The sequence below is a fragment of the Vipera berus genome (assembly GCF_964194415.1).
Source record: "Vipera berus genome assembly, chromosome: 6".
NCBI lineage: Eukaryota > Metazoa > Chordata > Lepidosauria > Squamata > Viperidae > Vipera > Vipera berus.
In genome coordinates, this window is record NC_138208.1 from 37,695,448 (window position 1) to 37,712,923 (window position 17,476).

At 35.3% G+C, this 17,476-nt stretch overlaps 1 protein-coding gene across 3 annotated transcripts; it reads right to left on the bottom strand.

Moving 5' to 3' along the window:
- Positions 1–1,821: 1,821 nt before the first annotated feature.
- SLC38A2 (solute carrier family 38 member 2) lies at positions 1,822–16,824 on the bottom strand. Of its 3 annotated transcripts, none has more exons than XM_081330420.1 (16): positions 16,524–16,824; positions 15,311–15,549; positions 14,924–15,005; positions 14,714–14,829; positions 11,817–11,890; positions 11,635–11,727; positions 11,388–11,469; positions 9,366–9,454; positions 8,450–8,508; positions 8,151–8,309; positions 7,920–7,999; positions 7,713–7,813; positions 6,389–6,513; positions 5,934–6,078; positions 5,733–5,830; positions 1,822–5,284 (listed from the first exon to the last, which is right to left on the bottom strand). In XM_081330420.1, exons 2-16 carry the CDS (start codon positions 15,427–15,429, stop codon positions 5,204–5,206), a joined length of 1,503 nt encoding a protein of 500 aa, XP_081186546.1. In that variant the 5' UTR covers positions 15,430–15,549; positions 16,524–16,824; the 3' UTR covers positions 1,822–5,203. The 3 variants fall into 3 exon arrangements, with proteins under 3 accessions (XP_081186546.1, XP_081186547.1, XP_081186548.1); XM_081330421.1 differs by lacking the exon at positions 16,524–16,824 and adding an exon at positions 15,989–16,194; XM_081330422.1 differs by lacking the exon at positions 16,524–16,824 and adding an exon at positions 15,808–15,929.
- Positions 16,825–17,476: the final 652 nt, after the last annotated feature.

Genomic DNA, 17,476 nt, shown 5'->3' on the forward strand with positions numbered 1-17,476 from the left:
AAAGAACCTGCTATTTAACAATATTGATGTGATTATGATCTGTAGAAATATTAGAAAACTTTTATTCTCAATCATCATTCATTAAAAACAAGAATTGTATTAACTTAAGGTTGGTAAAAGAGAACATTATGGGAAAAAGAGGAAATCAAGTAAAGTTATGTGGATTATAGATTATAGAAATCAACTTTTAGTGAATGTTTCTTAAATGTAAACACAGACAACACACTGCTTACCGAATATTAAGGTAATTATGTTAAAAAATTAATAAAACATATTTTAAAAAAGCACTAGTCACACTCATTGGTGTCTACACAGAATAGGCTGATAATGCTTTTCATAAAAAATATTGGGGGTTGATAATCATAATAGCCAGGGGTATGCTGCCAGCAATTGTCATAATTCTTTGCAGACAAAGTCACCCAAACTTTGACTTGTTTTGCATACCAGTGTTGGTAGGTCACAGGAGGTAATACTGGCAAACATGAGCATTGCTAATCTTGGTAGTGGATTGGATCAAGCTGAAATTAAAATCCAGACAACACAGAAAGAAAAAATGAATTGAGGTATTGAGCTGAAACTTGTTATGGGTATAATTGCATTCCCAGAGAGAGAGCAGTGTGCACTTTGTGGGGGGTCCCTTGTCTGCAGCAGACATTGGGATTTATTTGGTGATAGATGAAAGAAACAAATTTGCATAATTATGAGTAGTTGACCAATTCTGATCCTTCCTGAATAAATTAGTTCTAGGGAAAATTGTGCCTTTTTTATAGCTCATCTTAAGCATTGCAATGTGTATTAGATGGGTTTATTCTTGAAAAATATTTGAAATATATTTTGCGATGAGATGATTATATTACTGATCAATGCAATCTACAGGAATCTTATGGAAAATTCCTTAAAAATTTGTCTTGCCTATTAATTGCTTAGTAGGCACAATTTAAATGGTTTAAAGCAGGGGTAGGCAACCTTGGCTCTTTTATGACTCGTGGACTTCAACTCCTAGAATTCCTGAACCAGCACAGCTGCTGGCTCAGGAATTCTGGGACTTGAAGTCCACGAGTCATAAAAGAGCCAAGGTTGCCTACCTCTGGTTTAAAGCCTAATTATTTGTGAATTGCTCCTGCTGCTATGAACCTGCCTAGTTAATTAGATCACTGAGACCACTCTAAATATGCCCCAACTACCAGCACTTCAACATACAGGGAAAGTATTTCTCTCATGTGGCTTCCAGGGAATAGACTGCACCATTCAAAGAATTTGGTTTCCATTCCCAATATTTAGGAAGATGGTAAAAATCTTCTTTTGTGAACCTTTTATTAGTGATTGCAATTATTAGTTTTAATTTTATTAATTTTGTTCAGTTTATAGTTTGCATTTTTAATTGTCTTGAATGATGAAGTAAACACAGAGGCAGGTTATACATTCAACAATAAAATTAAATCATTGACTGCCTTGTTGAAAATGTTTCCACATGACTTTTATTAACATGCCCATATTCAGGGCTTTTTTTCTCATAGAAAGCTCAGAACCGAGTTCCGGCACCTTTTTTGGATGGAACCTTGTAGGGTAGGCAAAGCGGGTTGTATGACATGTGTGAGTTCCGGCTCCTTTTTCTTTTACAAAAAAAAGCACTGCCCATATTAACATTTATCACTAGATGTTTGTTTTAAATTCCAAGTGATGAAATGTGTCCAATATTAAAGTTATATATATTTATATACCAAGAACTGTGCAATGCACTTCTGTAAATGCTGCATATTATGATCATGCATAATTTGTACTTATTTGGTTTTGGCTTATAATATGTGGAATTAGAAATCATTGCATGTTCAGTAAACTTTATTAATACAAATTATGGCTTAATATGAACTGTCAACACATCTTATAGTTTAGATTCAAAGGCAACTGCAACTTTTGTCAACTGCCTAAAATTGATTTACCTGTAAAGCACAACATGAGCAAATATTTATATCATATACTAGACAATAAATTTCATTCTTGCACATTCTTAAGTTCTGATCTTTATTTAGCTAAAACTTACAGTGTTTCATTGAAACAGTGTAGCACTCTTTTCAATAATTGTAATTAAATTGTTGATCTAACAATACAGCATGTATCTCTTTATCTATATATACATGATATATACAAATCATACCTGTGTATGAAAAATCACTGAAAACATCAATGCAAATTGTACATTGTAAAATTACTTTTCTCACTTTACAATTATGGCCCAGATTCCAGATAATTAGGGAATTTTCTGAATCAAAAAGATGTTATTTTTTTGCTGTCAAATAGTAGCTCCCATTTTTCTCACATCACAAACTGCTCTGGAAGCTAAAGGAATTTCATATTAGTTTGCAGTATAGAATGGGTTGTACAGCTGAAAGGAAAATATAGAATTGAACTAATACATTTTGGGTACATTTTTAGATTTTCTAAAAAATATTTGCCCTTGTATAACAAATGCAAAAACAAATACAAATGCAAATACAATTTCTCCAGAGATTTGCCTGTAACAATTTCTTGGATATACAACATGAAAGAATTATGGATTTAATGTGCTAATTATTAACATAAACGTATATACATAATCAAAATCCTAACCTTACCTTATATACAATATACTTACAGTGTGTGTATATATATGTGTGTGTGTGTGTAAACACACACACACACAGAGTATAATAATTTATATACAGAGGTTACCTATAAATATTGAAAAATAGGTTTTAACTTCAACAAGTTACTGTTCCATAAATAACATGTTACATAATGTGAGTAAAATAACATGGAAGACAGTAATTTTACAATGAGGTGACAAATAGTGGCTAAATAGCTCCTGAGAAGTTTGTGTACCACATATTTGTATATTAGCAAACAAGATATCTTAGTGGTACTCAGGAGTAGTTAGAGAAATTTGATCTTGCAAATGAAATAAAACCGTGCAATCCATAATTTGAAATTCTAAGATGTTTTCTTTAGACAATCTAGATCAGGTGTGTCAAACTGCCAGCACCTGGGCCAGTTGCATCATGTGGAGGTGCACCCACCCCAGCTCCGGCAATGCGAAAAGTTGCAATCTGTTGTGACACATCACATGGCGTGGTGAGTTTGACCTGTGATCTAGATCAAAAAATAAGTTTTATGTTTTTAACAGTACTAGTGTTGGTTACTAACATTTTAGGGATAAAAGAGATTTTCTCAAGTATTATTCAAATACAGATTATATTGTACTGCCTAGAACCATGGCTTGAATTCTAGCCTTTCTAGGGCAGTAAGGGGAAAAATTACAAGCACCCTAATGAAACATTATTAGGCTAAGAATCAGAAAGCAATGGGAATTTGCTATATATATATATATATATTAAAATGAACCTACACTTAAAAATGTTCTGGTTAATTACATGCCTTTTTTGATTGCTCTAATTCAATAGTTACTATTGAGCTAGTACTATCTGAATGTTACCTAGTTAAATTCTGTCTTTTTAGATTCTGGCAGAAAATCTGCTCAGAAATTTTTGTGAAATTAAAAAAGTGTCCTAAATTCCTTTACATCCTGGGGTTGAAATAGTATAATTAATATGTGTAGTAACCAAATAGAACATGCTCCTTTCTCTGACAAATGCAGCACTTGCAACACAGATTTATTACTACAAAGCATAATAGAGAAGATTTTATCCTCTATCCCACATGGCAAATTCATTAAATATCTCTTTAAGTTAATAATAGAAATGGGAAGTATGTATGAATTACCTGTATCAACATTCAGCTCTTCTTGAGTTTCCGGGCAGAGTGATGAATAGGAGACAGACAGAAGTGAGGTATGTGTGCCCAGCTCATATGTTCTTTGAATGCTTATAATCTGTGTAATATCTGTTGTCCAGTCAGGGCAGGATCATGTTCTGGATATCTACTGTACATGACCTATGGTTGTTACCCCACTGTTCCAATAATACTGAAACCCATTTGTCACATGCACCAAATTCTGGTGCAATTATGTAACATGATATAAAATATTAATAATGAATGAAAACATACATCTGAAAAGTACCACACTATCTGTACACCTTACCTCCAGTAAACTATAACACGACCGCAATATTTTTGTTTTAAATACTAAAAAGCCAGATTTTTTTGCTAGGAGCATCACATTATCTAACAATTTATTGTGCTTTGGTAAAACCAAATTTAAAAAAAGAATAAAAATGTTTTTATCTTCTGTAATTGCACTACTGAGTACCTCAGAAAGAAAAATGAAAAGAAAAACATATTTTGTGAATGGACCAGCAATTTGCCAAATAATGCTCCTATACAATTTTCATTAATTTCAAGAGTTGCTTGGATATAGCTCCAATTAGAACAGGATGCCATAAATTAATATATCAGACACTCTGAGGTTTTTCCCCCAAAAAATACATTTGAGGAAATGGCTCCTTGAAACACAGTACAGTACTTTAAACTAATTGATTAAATATACTATAATTGGGACTTCTTAACAAATCTGTTTGGTTTTAGTGTTAGAATAACTAAAATTACAAATGGAATTTAATTTTAATTCTATTCTTTCAAGATTAGTCAATTAAACATTAGTTATAACAGATTTAAAAAATAAGCTTATTGAGGTGAAAAATATAATTTTAAGAACATGTCTCTGTAGACAGGCAAACATTTTGAACTGACGATACTGATTAAACAGTATACTGATTTTTTTCTTACCCTTATTTGATAACTTATAAAATGTTTTCTTAAAAGTCAAAATAGTGCTTTTGAGTCCATAGTTATTTGGTATAAAAATAATAACTGTTTTTTCCCTTCCGTTTAATGGCTAGCTTAGCAACTTGCTGTAAACTAATTTACTTCTCACACCAACTGTTTCCATTAGGCACATTCAAGTAAAGAAAGAATCCAAGTAACAATGTCCAAAGCCCAACATGGCTTGATAAATTTTTACAGAGAGAGTCGTCCATTCCCTGGAATGGAATAAAAAAAAAGTCACTTCACTCAGCCAAAGATTCAGCTGACTTGATGTTAGTATCTATTCTTGTGCAGAATAGTTTCTTTTGTTTTTCTTTCTTTAAAATCCATCTGTTCTACTGTTAGAAGTACTAGCATCAAAGGAAGCAGAGCTGCAAACATAGGCAGAAGGTTTTTTTCCTCCCAGAAGATGGCAGAATGAAGACAAATGAATAAAGCAGGTAGGTTAATTGTTGATCCAATCCACAACGATCAAGGTCATACTTCCAATCATCACAACTGTGCCACTTAGCAGGAACAGGAGAGCCTAAATAAGTAACATATGAAAATACTGAATTTATTTTGTCAGAAACACGGGCATGAAAGAAACAGTCTATTAGACATATAAATTAATTTTTTTTGGCAGTTTTCAGACTTGCATCATTCAAAGCCAAGATGAAAAACATTGAACACATTCTGCCTTTATTTTTTGGGGAAGGCTAAGAAAATTCAGACAAATAAGCTAGACTTTTAAATATGGTGTTTATGTTATGCTCTTAATTTCCAAAATGATTTTTAGCGGCCGACAGGAATGAACATTTAAAGAAAAAAAGAGATGGGTGAGTTAATAAAAAGGTCTCAGCACAGTTAATGCAGACATTCATGGTAATTAAGTAAGCTTTATAGTCAAACACTGTCCAAGAATGAAGCTAATAATTCTATGGATATCTAAAATCATTCCCTTTTATTAGGTAAACACAATGATAAGTACCTACCCCAATTTTTTGCACGGATTGCATGGATTCTTTTTTCACAAGTTTAATGTAGAAAGCTGATGGAAGTATAAAGATTAGCATGGCAGCAGCGGAGGCACCTGAATGAACCATAAAGTTTAATTAGACCACCTATTTTTTATTACACTATATAGACATTTTTAGAACAATAGGTATTTTAAACAAGTAACAAACAATCCTCACCAATGAATCCAAATATGTCTCGAATTGTGGGAACAAAAATGACGAGAACATTGGTGCATACCAAAATAGCTCCTGTAATAATACAATGACGAACCCAACTAAATTCTTTGCCTGCAGACAGCAATTGTGTGACAGAACTGCGGATCTGTAAAATAAACATTAATTGAATTACTTAATGTTATTAAAGTCACATTAAAATTCATCCCCTCCCAAAAATGTTTTAAATATTTAAATAAATTTTAAATATTCTTTTAGAATATAGAATTTATATTGCCTTCTAACTATTCTAATTATACAATGATGAAAAAAGAAAAGCAGACTGAACACAGAGACATGACAGAAGATTTAAAAAATGAAATGATAATTAGAAATAAATGTAAGCTCCATAAATACTTGATTTCCAAATTTCAACATAAATTAGCACTATACTCTCTTCATTAAATAAAGTTACTCACTGGAAAAATCACAACTGGAACAGTAAGAATGACTGCCATCAGGACTGCTAAGCGCACAATCAGAAGGAGATTATCATTCCGAAGCACTGCTGAATAAGTATGAAGCAATTCAGCTTCCACCTTTCCTGGAAAGGGACATGCAGAATATTTGTTAACTTTATTATTCACATAATAAACAAGATTCCTGTGCATGTTTTAAAAAAGTTTATAATTGATTTGCAAATAGAATTGTGTGACTATACAGCATTGTAATATAGAATGCATTGCAATGTGGTAGCCACAGTCAGCTTTTAAAGTTAAAGAATGTTCTGAAGTGGCTGAATTCCAGAAACGTTTATTTCAATATAATATTTGACCACTTGTCAGTGTCCCATCTAATACCATTATGGTATTTCTATTGTTATTGCACATCACATTGTGTATTGCTAAAGCTACAAAGCTTGTAAAACTAAAGCTACAAGCAGTGATATACCCTTCAATAAACAAGGAGCGATTAAATTATACAGCTGTTACCTGAATGAAATGAAAATTACTGACAATCTATGATATGATTCAAACTTCCTAACTCTTCCTCCTTATAACAGCTTTGAGTAGAAGGGAATGTCAGATGACATAGAACTAGGAAGTCAGTCTCCAACCCTGCACCCAGTGGGTAATGTACTCTGTTTGTCTTCCTTCCACAGAAGTCAATCAGGCAGAACATAAGTGCAATTTAGTATAACATTAACAAAAAAACACACAAAATTGATTGATCCTAACCTCCCTGACAGCCATTTTTAATTTGTATGTAACCATAACATGGTCTCAAAATGACTGTTGGGTTTGCTGTTTTTAAAAATTGAAGAGCCTTTCTCATGAAAACTCTACAGGAAATATTTTTTATCAGTCTACTACAGACATGTCAAACTCATGACATCACATGATGTCGTGCAATGTAACGGAGCCTTTTCGCCATTGCCGGCAATGGGGTGGGTGCGGCTTCCGGATGACACATCTGGCCTGCAGGCCGGCAGTTTGACACCCCTGGTCTACTAGGTCTTGCTTTTTATTAGTTATGGAGCTCAGAAGACCCAGTTAACTCAAAAATGAATGACCAATTCTTATTTGTGGAACTTATTTTTCTACAGAAGGAAGGAAGCTTGTTTAAGCTATTGCTTTAAGTTGAGATTGCCTGCTTAATTAGAACATACAAATGCTACAATGGAGCACGTTTACATAAAGGCAAAACAGTGTGAGCTTGCTTTATGCTGGTTGACTTGTTCACACCTCAACGATATATCAAAAATTAACATGCAAAACTTAAATAGAAGAGTTGCTTTTTTACCATAAAATGTCAAGTATCCAAACAGAGCAGCCAAAAGGTACATGAGGAACATAGCAAAAAATGAAACATTGGATACTTTCATCATTCTTCTGCGGGTTCGGCTATTATAAAGAAACAAATAAATTGCTATGAATATTTATGAAATACATCATTCCATATTTATATACACTTTTGAAAACACAAAGCATGTGAATGCGCATGACATACCCTTTCAGTTCTTCATAAATAGGGAGAATAGCAGGATGACAGACAAAAGAAAATGTCAGGATTGGTACAGCATAGACAGTCTGGAAAACATAAAAATGGGTGTATGACTATTTCTAATTAAGATACTGATCTCAGTATTGCTATAACAGCTTTTATGATTTAAACAGGAAGTTTCAGGACTAGTTACACTTTGCAGAAATCACAATCATACTTACTTAGTTTAATTATTACCTTTGAGTTGAAGATAAAATATTTCGGTACACAGGAATCATAGGTTGCATTAACATTTGTTTCATTTGCAATCACCAGTTGCTCCATGGTAATGTTCAGAGTTGCATTAATTAGATCATGTTCCGCTCCACAAGGAATTTGAAATTTCTTGCAAATGACCTAACAAAGGACAATCACAGCTGATTTCACACAATAAATTTATTACCATTATACTTATAAGATATGATTACAAGTTTCTGTGAAAGCATTTGAACTACTATTTAAATGTTTTAAAATATAGATAAATAAACAATACCTACCACAATAAGGAAGAAGACCATGCACAATAAGGAAAATCCACTGGTGTAGCCTAGATAACCTGCAATGATAAAGGAATGTTTTAATTTAAAGCATGCAGTACATGTGAAAAATAACATGTTCAGCATTTTGAACTGTTATGCCATCTTTGTTCAACAGACATTAGTAGGAATTGTTGTCAAAAATATTTTAATTTACTATCAACTTACAAATTACCCAGTGCACTTTTAATCAAGTATTCAGATTTTCTTTTCCAATATATAATTAGTTCAAATTATTCCAAATGGCAAATAGTCTAATTTAGCAAGTTAACTATTGGCATATATCCACTATGAATATACTGTAGCCCATTTAAGTTCACACAATATATTCCAAGTTAAGCCAATATAAAATTGGAATACTTAATGTGATGCAAATAGTGCTACACTTTCCTTTCAGAGCAGTCATCATGTTTAATTCATTCATTGTTTTAAATTAACATAGCTCAACCAGAGGGTTTCATGAATTTGATCGTGCTATTTACATCTGCATATATGGAATACAGAAAAAGAAAAACTGGCTCAACTATTAGGGATTTCTCTTACTGACTGCAAGTAAGTTAACCCAGTGTTTTTCAACCACTGTTCCGCGGCACACTAGTGTGCCGCGAGATGTTGCCTGGTGTGCCGTGGGAAAAATTGAAAAGTAATTATAAAATACTTTCTTTGTGTTTATTTGATTCCTATTCAAGAGAATTACTTTATATATAGTCAATATAGGCACAGAGTTAAATTTTTTAACATTTTCTAATGGTGGAGTGCCTCGTGATTTTTTTCATGAAACAAGTGTGCCTTTGCCCAAAAAAGGTTGAAAAACACTGAGTTAACCATTGTTTTTCTTCTTTATTCCACATTAATATCAACATTAACAACCACTTACCTAAATTTTTCAACAATGACAAAGGAAGAATGAGTACCAAGGATACTAATACAACCAAATAATCGCCATTGGTATACCAATACCATTCTCTAGAAGGAAAAGAAGAAGGTACATGCTGAAATCTGACTGACAATTTAAAAATCACTAAAGGCTAGTTTGTCTCCACAAGTGAAAGTACCTGGCCAACCTAGACTGGTTTTGAAAATGTATTACTTAGTACTTGAATGGGAAACTTCTAAGGAGCTCAAGGGCTCTAACCTAGACCAGGAAGTCAAAAAGACTTGTCAGAAGGAAATGTTTAACTTCTTCCTTACTGCTGCCAATTAATCTATAGGTACATATTGACAGAACATCAGGAACTGAACGTCAAGTGGAGATTTTATATTTTGAGGATTGCTTGAGATTATAATGCAGGATAGACAATGATTTTATTCTGGAGTCCCTTCTTCATATGGATTTCAATATCTGACTATTTGTATTTATTTATTTATATCCCTTTACTATTTTTAAATAGTAAATAGTAAACAAGATGACAAATGTATCAAACACACCTTCCTCTTCTTATTTTCTCCACAACAACAATCCTGTGAGATGGGCTGGGCTGAGAGAGAGTGACTTGGCCCAGAGTTATAAAGCTGGCTTTCATAGCTAAGACAGGACTTGGTATCCCACTTGGTGCCTTAATCACTAGACCATGACTATGGAAATGTACTTTTCATAACTTAATTTGCAAGGAATTTTGTTTTGCTGAGTCATAGTAATTATAGTTCATTAATTTAAGTTCCACAGAAGTCAGTGTTTCAGGTAGATTCCACTCTCTTCAAAAGAATTTATAATGAGACAAATGTGCTACTGATGGGATGTTGATCTAAATATTCCTGCCCCGAAGCAGCATAATAAACATCTATTTTAAACTTGTCTTCCATTCACTTATTATGCACCAATATAATGCCTCCATATATGTACATACAGACGTAGCAAAGGAACTATTATACTCTTGCTTGCTCCTTATGTGAATCTCAACCAACTTGAAGAATCACCTACTGTAACTATTAATCTTCTAAACCCAGTAATCCTAGTGCCAAAACCTATGCATCTATATCTAATTATAAAATGTAATATTTTAAACATATTTAATATTTTAAATAATTCCAACAGTAATATTTTAGACTATATACACAGTTATAATGTACAAATAAGAAGCATTCATCAGTATGGAAATAAATTTATTAAAATATTTTAATTTTTAATGTTGCATTTTACAGAATTTCATTTTCTGTTAGGTCCCTAGGCTGGTACAATGCATTCAAAAGATTTTCGTCTCAGATATGTCAATGAAGGGAAGAGAAACAAACTTGCCCCAATGTAGCATGAACCACTGTTGGTTGGAAATCCAATGCTAGATGGACCATTCATTTGGCATCCTGCTTTCTCTCTTATCATTTTTTAAACAAATTTGTTAACCAGTTTACTTGGAATTATTGTATTATCAAACTTCATGGATATTTGTAATTCTTTTCTGAGAAAAAAAGACAGATCTTTCAAACAGACCTCTCCAGAGGCAGGAAAGCATAACTGGATTTTTTTAAAAAAATCCCATTTATATCCCGCCCTTCTCTGAAGACTCAGGGCGGCTTACAATCTAAGAAGCACAAATCAATGTGCTTAGCAATAGCCTTCATTCTATGTATATGCCTGCTTATTAGGGCTTTCGCCGCCCCCCCAGTGGCATTTTTACAAAGTCAGCTTATTGCCCCCAACAATCTGGGTCCTCATTTTACCTACCTCAGAAGGATGGAAGGCTGAGTCAACCTTGAGCCTGGTGGGCCTCAAACCTGCACTAACTGCAGGCAGCTGGTGTTACTTAAGGAGGCATTAGCCCACTGCTCCACCAAATTTACTACTTTACTTACCTTTGTTTAAGATGCTAAACTTAACCTGTTTCAACAGAAATCCTCAAATATCAATGTCCCTTTATATGTTCTTATGAAGACAATTCTATCAAGCAGTTCTAGGACTTACCCTGAATGCTCTTCAATGTTCAAAAATGTCTTGATGACCAATGGTAACTCATATTTCACGATGTAAAGGTAGCTTGACATAGCTGCAAGTGAATAATATTGTAGATAATTACTATATGATATAAAAATCATAAAATACAGTTCCTAATGATATTATTGAATTTGTTAATGAAAGCATGTTTTGTGGAAAAAATAGTTTTTGGAATAAGAAGGGTTTCTGCTTTTAGGGTGTCTGAGAAGGATCTTACCTCCAATGTTCTGCATTGTAATTGATCCAGATGCTGCAAGTTTTCCAGGCATGCCAAATGCTTTCATTCCCAATTGTTCATATAATAAAGATCCTTTAGGAACAGAGATTTTGAAGAATGCAATTTAGAAAGGGAAAAGGGGAGTGTCGAATCTATGACTGACAAATAGTTACTGTCATTACCTCCTTCATTGGAAGTCTTCAAAAGAAGGTGAACGGAATACAGAGAAAATATTGACACGAAGACTAAGAGAATTCTAAAAAGGAAATACAAATGCAATGTTTTGTTTTGAAATTGAATATATAAATAAAAAGTATCAAGAACATATAAATGTATATACATATTTCTCCTAGTGAGTTAAATTTGAACTATCTGAACACACTTAAATTCTTTATTGGCTACAATGAGTTTGAAAAATGAATAAATTTAATAGGGTCACATTATTCCCAAAGTAAATAATGAAATTAAATATAAATTTAAATGCAGTGAATATATTAGGAACATTTATTGTGCTCAGGGGGCAAGGAACAGTCTAAGAAGGATTAAAAAGCGCCCAACTGCCACTTTTAAAAACATAAATTTAGCACAAATCATTTTTAGATCAGGAGATCTACTCATGGTCATCTGTGCCCTGGTAATCTCTGTTAGATTACTGCAATCCACACTATATCAGGCTCCTCCTGAAGACTATCTGGAAACTTCAGCAGATGCCAAATGCAATGGTGCAAGTTGTTAGGTTTGTTTCTGGTAGAACACGTCACACCTCCACTTTGTGGGTGCATTGTTTACCAGTGTGTTTCTGGGTCCAATGCAAGGTGCTGGTGTTGACCTTTAAAGCCCTTCATGGCATGGCATTGAGTTGCTTGGGGGAACCACCTCTTTCCAATTTTATGTTCCCATCTATGTGCAAAGAAGGCATGTTATGGGTTCAGTTAACTATGAAGTTACATTTTGCAGGCCCTCAGCAGTGAGTCTTTTCTGCCATGGAGCTCATACTGTGGAATCTTCTTCCCGAGGCAAGATTGGCCTCATCACTTTTTTAAAAAAATTAGTTCTTGCTTTAAAATATATTTTAGAGAAATTAATTTCCAATAGAAAACAATTTACGAAAAAACCCCATAGCTGTGGGTTACCTTTTTATATCTGTCTGCAAGCCTCACTGAACTCATTGCTTATTCTAAAATACTTACACTGATACAAAATGTACTGACAACTTCTGTGTCTCTGTCTCTCTGTGTGTATTGCCTCTGACTTTTTTGTCAAACCCTGCCCTTCAGAGAATTTCACTAGCATGCATTATGATGATTACATTGTAACCACTACAAAACATTTTTGGAGCATGAAATGGCACAGTAAAGTACAATTATTGTATTTGGGTTTTTTTAAACAAAACTGTATGGCACTTTTTGCTTAGGATTTTTTCATGTTCTAGCAAGAACAATTTTAAAATAATTCGCAAAATAAAAATAAATGCCATACACTAAAATGTGCTTCACACTTCAGTTTGTTTTGGTGGCAACAGTAATATTACCAGCATACTGCATGTTGAGACATCCCCAAATGTCCATCAATAAATAAATCATTTTGAGGAACCTGAGAAAAGAGAAGGGGAAATTCAGAAGGATTAATATGCAGCTGCAGTTAAAGAAAATTGGGCCATTTTGAACATGAGCTTACATCCAGACTTTGAATGTATTTATATTTAAAGATGAATTTGATGGACCAAAGCTGTTTGAACTTAACAGTATAGCAGATAGGTTATTTAAAATTCAGTGGACCCTGTTCCCAAGTAAATATTTCTAGGATCACTGCCTTCAAGAGCTTGACTGTTCCTTATTGCCAATATGGATTAGTGAAAGACAGAATTGAAATTCCAACTGCTCTTGGATTTTATATTAATTTCTAATGATGCTGGAAGGTTGTTTTGCTGTCACAGAAATCCCTAGAGGCATAATCTGATTTTTTAATCCTGCAGTTAACATTAAAACAATAAAAGTTATTTCCATATTTCTTTGGTTTCTATTAATAACCAACATATGCATGCCACTATATTTGCCTTTCTGAATATGCAGTTATTTAACTTTTTAGACTTAAATAGCCTTCTAATGGAAATATATCTATATGTATCTCCTTGCTTTTAATATCAATAACTACATAGCTAAATTCTACTCGATTTGTTTCTCTCTGTAATCTGATACATTCTTTTTTCTTATTTAAAGCTGGACCAAATAGCAAACTCTACAGCATATTCTTTATGAGAAATTGTCAAGGAAAAACTGACAAATGCTTTATGATGTTATAGGCAAAATGCAGGATGGCAAATCTAGTTAATTTATTTCCCATTTTTATAAATAACTCAAGGCGATGAACATACCTAATTCTCCTCCCTCCTGCTATTTTCCCACAACAATAACACTGTTGTTGGGCTGAGAGAATGATTGGCCCAAAGTCAACAGCCAGTTTAGTTGTAGAACATTATAATCCAAAAAATAAACTGGATAAATTGAAGCATTTCCCCCACTATTTGAGAAAAAAATGCAGCGATATTTATATTAACGTAAAATCATTTTTGAGGAAAGACACAGCATTCAAACAAAAGAAAAGGCAACTTAACCAATTTTAACTAAAACACTAAAAGTGAGTGCAATTTCATTTTTATAGCATATAAATTCAAAAATTTCAGAATGTTTTCTTTAATTTCTGTTGCCCATAAAAAAGAAAGAGGATGTACATCAGCCATTCAAACCTAAATGTTTAAAATCCTACTGACTCCAATATGAGAAATGTAAACATAAACATGAGCTGTATTCTTCAACTGAAATTAGTGGAATTAAATTACTAGTTTGAGCTGAATTTTTCTGCTCAAAGTAACTTGTAGTCTAATCACGTAAATTTGCCACTCAATTTTCTGTGAGTTCAAGGTATTTCTAGGTAAGTGTTCACTGCTTCTTGCCTCTAGCAATGTTAATGGCTTGTGTTCAGATACTTTAGAATTATGTTTTAGGCTTGAAGCAAAGCACCAACAAATATTTTCCTAAAACAATAGCATAATGTGATTTTATTGCATTCTAATACTTACACAAAGAGTGCAATTCCTGTGTTTGCCATGGCATAAGAAAGTCCAAGAATGCCACTGCCCACAATAGCATTGCTCAGGTTAAATACTGATATTCCAAAGGAAGTTGTACCTGGATGCTGTAAATAATAAGGATGGTGAAAGTTCACAATTTGTTCTTACTTGCAAGAGGTTTTGTAATAAAATTTATTTTTTTAAAAAAACACCACTTACATATTCAGTTTCATATTTTTTCTTCCCTTGGTTGGATTCAGGTAAAAAATTTTGGTTTTCTGGATCCATATCTATGTAATGGCTGTGAAAGGAAGGGAAAGAGGAACTTTAAATACTATTGTAAAAGCCCACTTATTTTTAACTGAGTTAAAATCTGAATAAATGCATCAACAACGTGCAACATTTTCTTCTTTTTCCTGGCTTGTGATATGGTCATTTTAAAAGATTTTCCTTTAGTGGGGGAATTCCAAAAACAGAAATCCATCCATCCATCCATCCATCCATCCATCCATCCATCCATCCATCCACAGTTCAGGGGAACTGGGACAGGTATTTGAAGAGGCTGTTGTACTGTGGTTCAAAGTAAGGCAGAGAAATCTCCCTGACCTCTTCATCGCAGCTGATTTGGTGGGGTAGTGATAGCTGAAGTCGTTGCTGTTAGAGCTATAGCTGCTGCTGTCCTCCTCTCGGGTGCTATTCAGCTTGCCCATTTCAGCTTTGTTCATACTGGGATCCAGGATTTCTTAGGAAACGGGTCAATCAGGCCAAAGACTTATTTGGGTTGGGAGGGGCCGCCTGGGGTCCTCGTGATCTTTTGTCCTTGGCGGCCGTGGGTCCTGCCTCGTCTGCGAAGGTAAAGGGAAAACGTCAATACTGCAGTAGTCTCCCTCAGCGGGTCACGTGAGACGCTGCCTCGAAGCTGCTGCTCATCGCGGCTGATTCAGCCAGGCGAGTGGAAAAGTACCAGCAGAGAAGGGCGGGATAAGCGAAGAGGGGCGAGGGAAGGAAAAGTACTGGGAGGAGAACAAAGATATCTCCAGCTAGAACACTGGGAGCACACGTTGTCTGAAAAGGGGGTGGTTGGGGGGGAACAAAAGACCTACGCTGGGAAGCCAGGGCGCCAGGGCAAAAGAAGGCTTCTCTGCCCAGCCAAGCAGATAAGCAAAGAGCCTTCACTTGTCTCCTCCGCTTTCATCCATCCAGAGACTGAGAAACACAATACACCCGCCGCAGGTAGATTAACTTGTTAAGATCAGAGAAGCTTATCAATACAGATACACTCACATTCGCGACATGATCGCGTAATCAGATTTGGAAGCGAACGAACTCCACCCATCTGTCCTCTTTCTGCCCGTAACTTTACATGATGCAATCTAAGCAACCGATTGTCACAGTCCCTTTCTAACATTAACTGACTGCCGCCCGAAACATCTCTTAGACTTTCCGGACCGTTTCCAGCTATTTATTTCCCCTCCTCGCTTCTTCCCGGGAATCCTACTTCGGAAAATGTGGACAACAATGCAAATCAGTCACAAGACTGCATCACCAACGACGTCTTTTGTAGGGAGGGTTTGGAAAAGCGATGGAGGGGGAGGGGAGGGGAGGGGAAAGACCCTGGACGCCCTTCTGTGATACAGAAGCGCTAGCGGCGGCTGACGGATTCTCCCTCCCCCATGCTCCCTCCCTATCCCGCTCACATCTTAAGTCTCGCACATTCTTACATTAAAAAAAATCAGTCCACTAGCAAACGCAGTTAACCCACTCAGCCAGCTGCTGATACCTTCTTCGAGCCTCTCCCCCAAACCTCAGAATATTTTACCTCTATGTACAAAGCTTAAAATTCGCAAAGTTCCGGAGCTTCTTTCTTCAGTCGTTTTCTCTTTTTAAACGGAAGCAAAAAATCCTTAAATACTGACAGTCCGAAATTATTTTTGTAATAAATTAAATTAAATATAATATTTAAAAAACAGTTGTAATATGTCAGGCCGACAGAAAACAATAAGTTAGGTTACTTCTGGTGAAATCAGACAAAGGCCCCCGCGCTCAGGAGAAAACCGTTCAGGTGAACGAGAGCGACGGGAAGCCACTCGCGGAACAGCACGCTCGGTTCTGGGGGACGCGCGCTAATGCCTCCGCTTTTGAGAGAAGCATGTAGCGACGTCAGAGCGAGCGAGCAATGGAAGGGAAGGGCGAGGATTCGCGTCGGCAGCGTGCAGAGGCTTTCCTGTGTGTACCAACATTGGGCTTCGTGGCTCCACCCCTCTTCCCCAAACACCCCGAAATGATTCTGTTACCCTGACACTGCGACTTCCAGGAACCTCCCTGTCTCTGTCAGAGATTTCTCAGTAAGCTGGCCGAAAGCCGACCCTACGCCAGGTTTTATTCAGACAGTATTCGAAGTAGCTCGGCGGAAGCCTTAAAATAGGGAAGGGGTTTGTTTGTTTATCTTAGCCAAGTCCCCTGTTTCAGCGGGGTCACAACTGAGATCATGTAACTGCTTCCAAGAACCCTGTGTGGCCCTGGCAAACTTAAAATTCTCACTGGTAATGACAGTGCAGGGAAGGGACAAGTTAAATAATACTTTAACTCGGAAAAATTCCAGGGAAATGATGTCATATAATGTGCCTGCCAGAAACTTATGCATGCTAAATTCTGGGAAGTCTTCTGAATATTGTATACACTCTTCAGTTGAGGTTGCTTAATGATAGAACAGCCAGATTGTTGTGGCAGTTACAGCATCAGGCTAAAAACAGGAGACCTTGTCTTTCTTGG